General features: G+C 40.7%; 2 protein-coding genes across 3 annotated transcripts in view; both read left to right on the forward strand.

Annotated features, from left to right (window-relative positions):
- The first annotated feature begins 2745 nt into the window (after positions 1-2745).
- On the forward strand, positions 2746-3942 carry LOC137639481 (uncharacterized). The gene has a single exon (XM_068371751.1). It carries the CDS (start codon positions 2746-2748, stop codon positions 3940-3942), a length of 1197 nt encoding a protein of 398 aa, XP_068227852.1.
- A 3822-nt stretch (positions 3943-7764) lies between these two features.
- LOC137639108 (uncharacterized) overlaps positions 7765-14202 on the forward strand; it is a 74702-nt gene continuing 68264 nt past the window's right edge. For both annotated transcript variants that reach the window (XM_068371425.1, XM_068371426.1), the window contains exon 1: positions 7765-8051. In XM_068371425.1, the coding sequence (XP_068227526.1) occupies positions 8042-8051 (10 nt within the window). In that variant the 5' untranslated portion in view covers positions 7765-8041. The remainder of the gene's footprint in view (positions 8052-14202) is intronic.

Genomic DNA, 14202 nt, shown 5'->3' on the forward strand with positions numbered 1-14202 from the left:
TATTCTCCAGCCTAGGGTGTGCCAATACAGTTAAGGGGATGGCAGTATTGCCACCTCCTCTCAACAAGAGAGAAAAAGAGTTCCAGTGCCCCGCCATCCTAGGCCTAAGAAGATACTACACTTCAGCCTAGGCTCAGCGAGCATAGGACTAGTCTACTAGGCCACAGGGAGAAGATGGTGGCATCATACAACCACTTCAGGTGTAGCCTAGGGAGGGCTAGCCTCCTATGCTGGCAGCCTAGCCGGCAGGGTAATGACTATTCACCCTGCCGGCCGACTGCCAACATAAGACTAAATACTCTGAGTTCCTGACCGAATCCCAAAACTAGCCATCTGCAGCTAAGGGACAACACAGAAAAACCCTAGGTTAGTCATGCCTGAATTAAAAATTCAAGGCCGACCCATTAGGGTTGTAGCCAAAGGCTACACTCACAGTGAAGAGGGATTACACTTAATCTCTAATAGAGACGAGTATCGGTTATATAATAATTCCAGGAGATATCTATCTCCAATGAATTGATAACCAATACACGAAGGTAACCGGGGAATGTCGAAAGTATATGTAGCCTAGGTTAGGTTACCTAGGCAAGGCGAGATCTCGGTTACCTAAATCACCGAAACTCTGACATATACGATCGACGCAGAAAAAGGAAAATTTTGTGCATATAAATATCTTTACAAATATAAAACTGCCTAAATAGCTTCATAAATAAATTATTAATGCTATTCTAAAAACCGGGAATGTCGTTCTACTAACTAAAACAAACACCTAACAAACGACAGCGCCTATGGTGCCTCCGGTAACAGGCCTAGCTCCTAATCACAATAAATTACTCTAATTTCACTGTGAGACAGGAACAAAAAACACAAGTTGTAAAGATTCAATACTCAACTTCTCAGAAGCAAAAGAAGCTGGAGAATGCATAATAAATATCCTTGAAAATCGATCGAAAATGTCAGATCAACAGGGAACACCACTGAGCGAAATCGCTACAAAATAAGGAATGTTCGCCATATTGGATATGGCACTGTTGTGATACTCAATAGTATGAGAACTAGGGTAACCTTGATACGGCTCCCCTTCTATTCTGCCACATCCCCCTCGAAGTGTTAACGCTATTAGGGGTGCAGATTGCTATGTGACGTGTCAAGAATACATCCTCTGATATTATGCGATATCCTTGAGAGAAATTTAAGGATATTCGCACCAGGAGTTAGAATTCAGGATACCTAAAGGTAAAATTCTCTGGGAATATCACTGTAGTACATATATCCCTTAGGAAGCTACTTATAGGAACTTCCATCAGGACGACATGGCTTGAGCCCATATATATATATATATATATATATATATATATATATATATATATATATATATATATATATATATATCTATATATATATATATATATATATATATATATATATATATATATATATATATATATATATATATATCATTATCATCATCATCTCCTCCTACGCCTATTGAAGCGAAGGGCCTCTGTCAGATATCGGCAGCTTTCGCTATCTTGAGCTTTTATTTCATTATTTCTCCACTCATCTCCCACTTCACGCTTTATAGTTCTCAGTCGTGTTGGCCTGGATCTTCCAAATCTTCTAGTGCCTTGTGGAGCCAAGTTAAACAATTGGTGAACCAACCTCTCTCTTGAAGAGTGCGGAGAATATGCACAAACCATCTCCACCTACCACTCACTATGACCGCATCCATATTCGCTCATTTGCGACAACGTCGTCATAACTCAAAAATAGCTATTTTTCAGAAGAGCCATTTTAATTAATTAAAACACACTCATATTAATGTATGTCGTTAGGACATTTAGCGCCTCAAGCAATCATTTTTTTAGCTACAATTATGACACTTTTTCCTAAAGAATCAGCATTTGAAGATGAATATGTCTATATGGATAACTCAAAAATACATTTTTTTGAGTTATGCCGTTGTTGTCGCAAGCGAGCGATATATATATATATATATATATATATATATATATATATATATATATATATATATATATATATATATATATATATGTATATATATATATATATATATATATATATATATATATATATATATATATATATATATATATATATATATATATATATATGTATCTTCAAAAAGGCCCATAAAAGAAACAAAGGAAATATAAATAAATCACTATATTTCGACCAGTACACATTGGCCCTCTTTAATGTGTACTGTACACATTGAAGAGGGCCAATGTGCATTGGTCGAAATTTAGTGATTTATTTATATTTCCTGTTTCTTTTATGGGCCTTTTCGAAGAAACATGTTCATGTTAAACTGTTCGATTACAGTTATATGTAAGATATATATATATATATATATATATATATATATATATATATATATATATATATATATATATATATATGTGGTAATATAGTTCAATGTAGTTTTACATTTATGCTCTCATGTACGTTTTGTTTCTCTGGTTGCATTTACCAGCTTATTATGTTGCTATTTGTGTTTCTTCGTGCATATTATTGCTTGTGGATGTCCCTGTGTTGTCTGGCCCTTACTTTGATGTATTTGTTTGTTATTGTGCATGTAAAGTAGTACGTGTTGTAATAGTGGCTGTTTCTATTGTTTCAGGCGGTGACTCCAGTTTTTGTGTGCAATAAAACCTATAACCTATGACAGGTTTTTTATTTTCACAACCATTTATTGCACACAACATAAAAATTTGAGAGGCCATGGAACGGTTCCTACGTCCAGAACGCTTCGAGGCTGACCCGGATTCTGCCACCGCTGCTAAGGAGTGGACGCACTGGCTGAGGACATTCAACAACTTCTACCAAGCAGTACAGAAGACATCTCCCAGTGCAGACAAACTAATCCTACTCACCAACTACGTTGCTCCTCGAGTGTACGACTACATAGCAGACTGTGACACTTATGTTAAGGCTGAGAAAGCACTGACATCACTGTATGTAAAACCTAGAAATGAGGTATTTGCTAGGCATGTCCTGGCCACACGTAGGCAGGGGTCAGGTGAGTCTCTAGACCAGTTTCTCCAAGCTCTGAAGCTCCTAGCAAAAGACTGTCAGTTCAAAGCAGTGTCAGCAGAGCAGGCGTGTGATAACTATGTTAGAGATGCATTCATCAATGGACTTTCTTCTGGTGCCATTCGTCAAAGACTACTCGAAAATATAACTCTTAACTTGCAAACTGCTTATGAACAGGCACGCACTTTAGAGATGGCTCAGAAACATTCTGCTTCTTATACTACTGTTGAGCCAATTACTGCTGCTGTACCTCAGCCACAAAGTCAGTCAGGTGATTCAGAGTTTTTAGAAAGTAGTGATGAAACTGCTCATCTTGCCGCCACTACTGGCGCCAATCAGTGTTTTTTCTGTGGATTGAAACGGCACCCTCGGTTCAAATGTCCTGCTAGGGAAGATTTATGTCTAAAGTGTAAGAAACAAGGACATTATGCAAAAGTGTGTAGGTCAGGGAAACCGGTAGGGGATACCTCTGCTGGTAAAACTAAATATTCGGCAGCAACACTGGCTACTGTGTCTGGGGCTGTGCCTAGTAGTCTTGGTAAATCTTTGAGTTGTTTGAAAGTTAATGGTCTCCCTGTTAATGCACTTATTGATACAGGAAGCTCGGAAAATTTTGTGAGTCAGAAGATTGCTAAAGAAAACAACCTAATCATACTTCCTGACGACGGGCACGTCTCTATGGCTGATGCGTCTCTCTCGTCCAAAGTCTTAGGTCTTTGTTGTGTTGATGTGGAGCTGCAAGGACAAATTTATCCTAGTGTAAAACTCAAAGTACTGCCAGCCCTGTGTAGTGATGTAATTTTGGGGCATGAATTCTTGAAGAATCATTCTGCTCTAGAAATGGCTTTTGGAGGAGCACGCCCACCACTCAAGATATGTGGGTAGGCAGCAGTGAAGTTGGTTGCGCCCGCACTCTTCAGCAATCTGACATCAGACTGCAGACCCATTGTGGCAAAGTCTAGACATTACTCTCAGGCTGATAAGGAATTTGTCAAAACTGAAATTGGTAGAATGCTACAAGAAGGAATAATAAGACCCAGCCAGTCTCCATGGAGGGCCCAGGTGCTAATCACTGCAGGGCACAATCGCAGGAAGAGAATGGTGATTGATTATTCACAAACTATAAACAGGTTTACTGAGCTGGATGCTTACCCTTTGCCTCGGATCGATGAAACAGTGAATAATGTCTCAAGATATAAAGTGTTTAGCACCTTGGACCTGAAGAGCGCCTACCACCAAGTGCCAATAAGAGAAGACGAAAAGTTGTACACTGCTTTTGAGGCGAGTGGAAAGCTGTACGAGTTCAATCGAATCCCATTTGGTGTGAAGAACGGAGTGGCCGCTTTCCAACGAGTTGTGGATCAGATCCTTGCAAAAGAAAAGGTGGAAGGGGCATTTGCTTATGTGGACAATGTGACTGTATGTGGAGAGACGGAAGAGGAGCATGACAAAAACCTAAATCATTTCTTGAAAGTGGCGAGGGATTACAACCTCACATTTAATCATGACAAGTGTGATTTCAGGACACAGTCTATAAACCTTCTGGGATACTCTATAAAGGACGGAGAGATCAGTCCTGATCCAGAACGACTGCAGCCTCTCTTGAGTCTACCCCTTCCCAAGGATACTGCCTCTCTTCGGAGAATGTTGGGGTTGCTTGCTCATTACTCACGATGGATACCCAACTTCTCTGAGAAGGTCCGGCCTCTTTCACACTCCACGAGATTCCCATTGTCTTTTGAAGCTTCTCTGACTTTAGAGAAATTGAAGAATGAAATTGCGAAGTCCGTGGTGCAAGCCATTGATCCTACATCCCCTTTCACAGTCGAAACAGATGCCTCAGACCATGCCATTGCCGCTACTCTCACTCAGAATGGACGTCCTGTAGCGTTCTTCTCTCGCACTCTCTCTGACAGTGAACAAAGGCATTCTTCAGTAGAGAAAGAAGCTTATGCCATAGTTGAGGCCCTCAGAAAGTGGAAGCATTACCTAATTGGTCATCACTTTAAGCTGATTACTGACCAGCGAAGTGTAACATTCATGTTCGACACAAGATCTTCAAGCAAAATCAAGAACGACAAGATAGCCAGGTGGCGCATTGAACTGTCATGCTACCACTACGATATAGTGTATCGTCCAGGTACGGAAAATATTCCTGCAGATGCTCTCTCGCGTGTCTGTGGTGCTGTAGCTACAGACAAACTCAAACAACTGCATGAAAGTCTCTGTCATCCTGGAGTGTCAAGGATGGTGCATTTCATCCGAGTTCGGAACCTGGCTTATTCTGTTGAGGATGTAAAGAAGGTTACTGCTTCTTGTCCAATCTGCTCTACTGTCAAACCTCAGTTCTATAAGCCTGATGATGGCCATCTGGTGAAAGCTACTCAGCCATACGAGAGATTGAACTTGGATTTTAAGGGGCCCCTTCCGTCACAGTCGAAAAACAGATACTTGATCACAGTCATTGACGAATTCTCACGGTTCCCTTTTGCGTTCCCTTGTTCAGACATGACTGCTGGTGCTATCATCGGGTGTTTGGTACAACTGTTTGCACTATTCGGAATGCCAGCATACATACACTCAGACAGGGGAGCCTCTTTCATGTCAGAAGAACTGAAGAAATTCTTACTAGAGAAAGGAGTGGCTACCAGTCGCACTACGCCCTACAACCCAAGGGGCAATGGCCAGGTGGAGAGGTACAATGGAATCATATGGAAAACCATTCGGTTAGCTCTCAGAACAAGGAATCTTGATGTCTCGAAATGGGAAGTTGTCCTCCCAGATGCACTTCACTCTATCCGTTCTCTGCTATGTACGTCAACTAATTGTACACCACACGAGCGTTTCCTAAAGCATCCTCGGAAGTCCACGTCAGGTCGTACGTTGCCTACCTGGCTCATCACCAAAGGTCTCGCTCTATTAAGACGACAAGTACGGCACAGCAAGAATAACCCTCTAGTAGATGAAGTAGAAATAGTAGAAGCTAATCCTGAATATGCTCATGTCAAGTTTCCTGATGGTAGAGAGTCCACTGTGTCTTTGAGGCATCTAGCACCTTTAAGTGGTGATGATAGTAGCAGCGTGGAGGCCACCAGATCTTCACTGCCGCAATCTCTAGAGTCTCTAGGTATATCAGAGTCTGAGGTGCGCCGTCCAGATGCTAGAGCAAGCTCGGAACCTGCTCTTCAAGAAGTCACTCATGACGTTACATCCGGGGAAAGTGCTGTTCAAGAGCTTCGTGCTGCGTCTGGTCAAGGCACTACACCTGTACCACTCCGGAGGTCCGAAAGGACCCGGCGGGCTCCTAAGTATTTTGATGATTATGCTGCTTGAATTTCATAGGTGGGGAGAATGTGGTAATATATGTTCAATGTAGTTTTACATTTATGCTCTCATGTACGTTGTGTTTCTCTGGTTGCATTTACCAGCTTATTATGTTGCTATTTGTGTGTCTTCGTGCATATTATTGCTTGTGGATGTCCCTGTGTTGTCTGGCCCTTACTTTGATGTATTTGTTTGTTATTGTGCATGTAAAGTAGTACGTGTTGTAATAGTGGCTGTTTCTATTGTTTCAGGAGGTGACTCCAGTTTTTGTGTGCAATAAAACCTATAACCTATGACAGGTTTTTTTTATTTTCACAACATATATATATATATATATATATATATATATATATATATATATATATATATATATATATAGATAGATAGATAGATAGATAGATAGATAAATAGATAGATAGATATTAAGGCTTTCGGGAAAAAAATTGAAGACTTTCTTGTTTTCTAGGTGTTTGATGTGTATTTAACAATTAACACGGAATATGGTGTATGATACTCTAAATACCTAAGAATGCATGCCTATACGACAAACAAATTTTGTAAGTCCTGTAGGGCATAAGGGGCTCTGTGTGATAGGACTAGGAAAACAGCCCATAAAGTAAAATTAGTAAGTAGGCTTCTCTGGGATGTTTGTAAGTTTATCTTGGTGCTGTGCATAATAAGAATCTAGTTATGAAGTGTGTTAAAAGAGGCTCCAACAATATTTACGTTTTTTTCCTATTCAAGAATTAAAGATATTTTCCTTGCAAAGAATTTAAGATAGGTAATCTTATTTTTGAAATTGGCAGAGTTCGAAAGTTAGATTAATCGTCTTAAATCTGATACTTAAAAACACGCTCATTGTTTAAATCAAAACATTCTAGGACATTTATGTGACTCAGCATGGCCATGGGATAAGGTAGTTAAAAAAAAAAAAACTCTTCAGCTACTATATACCGTTGTGTATCAGGGAACTCTGTAATTTTAGTTTGAATAAACAGACCTTTTATAGCATTTTGGACGGTCGAAGAGAGAAATAAGGTTTTAGCAAACTTAGCATCTAGGCAATGTCTTTATAATACCTTTAACTATTAGATAATGACGTCTCTAAACAACATCAGTTATAGGGACAATAACAGAGCGAAATGACCCCTTCTTTAGTGACTCGTCAGCGCATTGACCCCTTTTTATACGACGCGTAAATAGTATTTCTCAAGAAAATATAAATTTTATGTTTATATTTATATTTATCATATCAGAAATGAATTATATAGTTATATGAAAAATTATAAAATTAATACAATTCTGGTAAATTTTAATGAAATTACTCTGACTGTTTTATAACGTTTACTTAGAAATACAATCTAAACAAAATTAATGGCTAAGAAGAACAGTCACAAGGATAATCTCTCAATGTTAGCGAAAAATCAATAATGGTTGAATTTTGACTTAAATTTGTGTTTCACTGATGCCCTTTAGCGATTTATAAAGCACAGGAGTATTGATAAAGGCACAAGAAGTAAGAATTGTGTACGTTATGCGCCAAAATCAATGAAGAGTTGGCGAGGCGATCATCGACGGGAAATGACAATTGAGAGCCCGCATCATTGCCGACTCGTCTTGTGATTTCTGTGCCTGTGCTCTAACCGCCCCCACACCAAAGATGGACAGCAGTAAGTTACTTTTTGTGTTTTTTCATAACTCCAAAGATATAACCTCAAAAGAAACTGTCGTTTAGCGTTTCTGACTATTGTCATTGTGGATAGCAAAACTCTACGGTATGTTGGACAAATTCAGACTCGGTACTTCACTTCTAAAGTATGTCCTGCTATTTCATGTTATTATTACTACTACTACTAGTTGTGCTACAACCCTATTGGAAAAAGCAGGACGCTACAAGGTCAAGGTCTACAACAGGGAAAAATAGCCCAGTGAGGAAAGGGACCCTTGGCAGTATGTTGGGATTGCCAGAAATTAGAAAAAAAAAAACGTCAGAAATCTGCGGTTTTTATGGGAATTTGGTTCTGTTGTAGTTTATTACAGGCTAATGTATTCTAGGGATAAAACTACTATTCTCTATAGAAAAAGGTCCGTTCTCTTCGAAAATGACACTCGTTCCTGTCGGAAATGAAGTTTCAGAAATATATATACATACGGAGCCTTTGTAGATCAGCGGCCAGGTCCTCCCGCGGACATAGAAAACGGGAATTTCTTCCCGTTTTCTAACCCTTCGTAAGACGTGGCCGTTGTTCTACAACAGAATGTTCTGCCAAAACTCTAGAATAGAACACTGCCTAACCTGAATGTGCCCACCTAACCTTGCCTACAACTCGTGTCTCTCCTTAACGGGGGGGCTAACGCCCCCCTGCGACCCCCCGTACATAGCCGTATAATTATTCTTAAACACCTAAACGGGGGGGCTACCGCCCCCCTGCGACCCCCCTTACACTTGCCTATTCTTAATCGGCCGACATCATGCATACATGTGGCCGCGATCACACAAACCAGAAACGGAGAGGGTTGTACTTACATTATTTCCTGTTCAGCTTGCGGGTTTATTCGTAACCTCTACAACGGCGCCCCACACTTATTCAAAGTCACTGAAGTCCGAGTCTTCAACTGGTATTGGCTTTCTGCCGAGAGACAACTTCTTCTTCTTTTGGGGAGGGCACGTTGGAGGGGCACTTTTAGGAGATGTACGGTGATGGGACACCTTTTTTTGTGGAGGGGACGGGTGTTGGGACGGACCAGGACTTTCGGAATCAGAATTGTGGGTATTGAGCGGATAAACACGTTTAACTAATTCCAGGAATGCCTTCAGTCTACACCCCTTACCGATCAAATAACGTTTTTGAATTATATACATCGCAAAGTAGCTTTCGTATAAATGTTTCTGAGTACCGAATTTCGGTAGAACAGATCTTTTTAGTACTCGCCACTGTGATTCGATTGTATTGGTGTGCACACTGGGATCTTTTGGACTCACAAAGTTAATGCTATGATTAACAGTTTTGTGTTGAAGAAATTGATCCTTGATATTATTATAGGCCTTCCAACAGTCCGAAATTATTGTAGTTTCGGGATGGACGCACTCTAATAATATCGGGAGCAATGTCTTTTCCGAACGATCCTCGACAACCCTGAAAAAAGTCTCACGTGTTTCCCGGTCAATCCCGCCGAACACCCATTTGCCATCGACCTTGCTGCCAACGTTATATTTTCTTTTTCCGAATTTACTCTCGTCTATCTCGACAATATGTCCTGGTCCGCCAATTTTTTTACTGTCCATCACTAAGATGTCCGCACACACGTCGCGACAGAAGTTGTACCAATCAACTAGTGTGTGAGAGGCAAACTTTTTGTACATAGGGAGAATCTGGTTCTGAGAAAAACCATAAATAAAACTTGCTAATATAACGAACACATCTTCGTACGGTAGCTTTGATCGTGAAAAAAAGCTACCGTGGTTAGGGGCGATCTTCTTTCGGCAATAACTATATGAACAACGCCAAAAAAACTTAGCTTTTCCACTATTCGCCGATTTTCCATCATACTTGTAGCGCATTTCACCGATATGACATTTTGCACAAATGCCGGAAAAGTCGCCTAAAAGTCCCATTTTATATAAATATTTTGAAAACTCAGCACTTGTTGTAAAGTTCATAATCCTCAACATACTAGGATTGACTGAATTGAAAAAAGATTCACAAGTATCTACACACTGGTTAGTTGCCATCGCGCCACGTTGGTAAAGAATGAGCATTTCCGACCCTCGATGGGTGCTCCCGTTTCCGTATTTGAATTTTAGAAAAAATGAGTTATGATTGGGTGAAAAAGTTAATCCCCGTTAATCCCCAGGTCAAGTGGGGTCCCATTGGGTCGTTTCAAATTGCCGCGGCCGATTAATAATTCAGAATTCCGCCGCTATGGCGCTGTTGATTCGATCAGAACGTCATCTATAGGGAATTCTAGGAACTATGGGAGCGAGAAACTGCGTGGCAAGGTACAGAGCTCGTTCGACTTATAAATTTCACGTCGAATTAGATGGTTTTCAAAATCTTTGTATATCGGTATAGTAAGTACTTACCCTGGATATTTATAACATTCTGAACAGTTAATATTCTATACAAGTTTCCGATAAAGTTGAAAATAAGGCGGCCGCTATCATACATGCAGTTGGCCGCCATCCTACACACATCCCATACATACTGTATATATATATATATATATATATATATATATATATATATATATATACACATATATATGTATATATATATATATATCTGTATCTATCTGCCGATAATGGGGGACCCCCTAGTTAGAACTCGGGGTTTTGGGTGAGGAAAACATACTGGGGAAATGGTGTATGATGGTAAAACAAGCCTTTTCTTCTCTATACATTACTTTCTTGGATGTATAATAAACCATTGAAAAAATACGCTAATTATCTATATCCTATACTAACGGTATATTTTTCATTTATTTGTTGACATTCTACGGGTCGGTTGTAGTCAGTCTCATTCGTTCGTTTGTACATAGCAGTTTTCGATCTTCTATGCATAAACTCCTTCCACCTGTGCATAAACTCCGCCTCCACCAATAGGATTACTTCTTCTCTTATAACCCCTCCCCATTTTCCCCCTACGTCATTTTACCCGCCACATTCAAGTATTCTACTTCACCTTGTTTATTCAAGTAATTTACTACCATTCCTTTTATGTAATAACTACTTATACATACATATTAGGTTTAACCCAAGAATTACACGTCTTATTATCCGTTCTCGGATCACCTGAAGATAAGCGACCCCAAATAGTTCTCATGAAGATAAAGGACCCTAACTACACTCACCTGAAGAAGAGAGACCCTGATTTTTTTCACCTGAATATAAGCAACCCTAGTTTATTGACGTCTCCAGGTGATCTATTTTGTCTTATAATACTAAAAAAAAGGAAAAAAATATATATTCATTAAAACTACTTTATTAAATATTTATTAAAAAGAAAAAATTTGTATAAACAATCCATATTCAATTAAAAGCGTATTATCTTGCAATTTCAGTACAAAAATAATTCGATGGCCCGTGTGTTTACTTTTTCTATGATTGGAAGTCGAGTTGCAGCAACACGTGTTTCAACGATCACCATATATCGAACACTTAATGCTATTGTCGACCATTCCAAATACCCATATTGACCGATTTGGTGCACGTCCTCTGTGATATTTGTTTTTGCGTGCAAAGCAAGACTCGTCAATTTGCGGTACTAAGCCATTACCACCAAGTCTAACCGGGTTTGCCTCAAAATACTTCATGCAGATTTCTCTAAAAAGAAAACTGTAAATATCAATCATATTTTTGTTCCGAAATGTTTAGAATATTATCCTGAATCCACTTATGCAGTGAAAGTTTAGATTTAGCAAAGAATGGGTCCTTACAAATAGAAACTTAGCTTTTAAATTTAGTATACTCTTTAAATTGGAGTTTCTACACATAATTATCTTGTATAGAAGACAGTTTAGTCTATTAGCCATTAAAGAAAAATAAGATTTTTTTTTTTAAATACCATCAATTTGAAAAAAAATCTATTTGCTACCTTATAAATAAGTTTGTTAGCACTTTTATTGGTTAGTCTCACTCATGTTGTTACACTAATAATAATTAACTTATAAACTGGTTAGTTAGCTTGTTAGTCCCATTCTTAAATTTAAATTCCTCACCTGAAGAAAAAAAGACCCCATTTTTTTCCACCTGAAGATAAGCGACCCCAGCGAGTGTTGGGGTCCCCAATCTTCATGTGATCCTCGTTCTCTTATAAAATCACCTCATTTTATATTTCCATTAAATATCGTTTATTATACACTCCATTTTATCTTGCTATTATTCCTTTATACATTTTGTTATTACCTTGTCATTCCCAAATTTCACATAAATACTTACTCTGGACAAGTTTTCCATTCTTGTTCATTCATGTTTACTCTCTGGACTCCGTTGTTTTTCTGTTAACCAATCACGAACCCATACATATGGAAAGTTTGCACAGGGGTGTTAATATTTCCCAACCCCCTTCCCTTATCTCTTCAAGTGGTCTCTCCATACCCTTTCCAACAAATCCTTTTCCGTGGAAACCTTTTTCCAAGTCAGGTCTTTGTTATTTCAAGTGAGGTCTTTTTCGTATTCTACAATGGAAGTTATAGAAACTTGCAGCGGCTGCAGTATATAGTACCTAAAAGCATTTCCTAAATTTCATGGTGAATTCTTTGATACGTCATCCAATGTTGATAATTTTCCTAAATCTCGTAATGTAATAACCCAGCGTTTACAGTGTCCCAAGTGCCATCCACATCCCAGTCATAGAAGTTAAGTCGTCACAGTCACAACACCCCGATGAACCACAAGCTTCGTCGTCCTGGTCATAAAAGTAAGTCATTAATTTCTTTATTGTTCCGTAACCGAAATACAAACCACGCTATTTACATTGGGTTTACCTTTTAGCGTAGCTGAAATGACGAGCCAATAGTTTTTAACGAGGGTTAATTACCCCCGCGCTAGTTAGCGGGGTTAGGGGAAGGGATAGCTTGCTACCCCTCCCCACACACTGGTGATTTGCTTCACGTCACTTTTGGCTCCGGCGATGAACAGACGTGTCTGTCCATCGTCCTCGTTGACAGCCTTTAATCTTTTTCTGCTTTTTCTTTCAGTTTGTGTGTGTGTGTTAGAAGTTGACCGCCTTTATTATTACTATGCGTACGTGCCCTGGAATTGCCGGCCGCCCTTGTGGTACTTTTATGTCGGCCGTGGACACTGATCCTCACACCCTTTGCCCGCAGTGTCGAGGCCGACGGTGTGATCAGGAAAATAAGTGTAGTGAGTGCAGGGAGTGGTCTGCCTCCCAGTGGGAGAGGTTTGGCCACCGGCGTAAGAAGAAGTCCAAGAGAGACCGTTCTCCTTCCGGGGTTGCCTTGAAGGAGGAAGGTTCTCGGGACTCTTCTTTCGCTGCCCAAACCTCCTCCGAAGCTCCCCCTCGTTCGGCTCCTAAGGAGAGTCGGCCGAGTGGGAGCGCAGGCCCTAGTTCTGTTTCCCGACCTTGGGTTGGGGGAGAGGGCGTCGCCTCCCATAGCGGGGTGGTTCCTCCTCCTCCCCCGGGGGAGGTTATTGATGAATCTTTGTCTAACGATGATCTTTTTCAGATTTGGGCTTCCCTGGGGCTTAAGTGCCTGCCCTCCAGGGTTGCCCTGATTGACCTTGTCCAGTTGGGGGTTGCCGTTAAGCAGTCGTCGGTGATAGCAGAGGTAGATCCTCTGTCTATCGTCGACGTCGTGGTGGCAGAGGCTTCCGACGGGGCGGGTCAATCCTCTGAAGGTGCAGTTGTGGATGTTGGTGCTGACGGCTCTCCTCCCCCTTCCGTACATCCTTCGAAGGGGGAAGGGAGTCCTACGGGCTCTTCTGCTGTCCAGCTTCCCTCTAAGGGGAGTGCTTTGACTGAGACTCCCCTTCGGAGGACTGATGGTCCTGACGATCTTCCTCGTGGCCGCCATCGCCGTAAGGCTCACCGTCCGCTGCGTCGCAAGGGCCTCCCGTCTCCATATAAGAGTGCCAGGAGGCGCCTTTTTGGATCTTCTCCTCCTTCCTCCGAAGGGGACTCTCCTCGCCGTAAACAGCCTACAGCTCCAGCTTCCTTAGACCTCTCTGGGGATCGGTCTCCTACGCCTTCCAGGCCTTCAACTTCTGGGGCAGATGTTCAGCAACCTGACCTCGTCACCTGACGGGCAACGGTCCCTTCGGGGCAAAGGGATTCTTTCCTTACACGTGCAGTGTTAGCC

Source organism: Palaemon carinicauda, chromosome 4 (assembly GCF_036898095.1).
Source record: "Palaemon carinicauda isolate YSFRI2023 chromosome 4, ASM3689809v2, whole genome shotgun sequence".
Taxonomy (NCBI): Eukaryota; Metazoa; Arthropoda; class Malacostraca; order Decapoda; family Palaemonidae; genus Palaemon; species Palaemon carinicauda.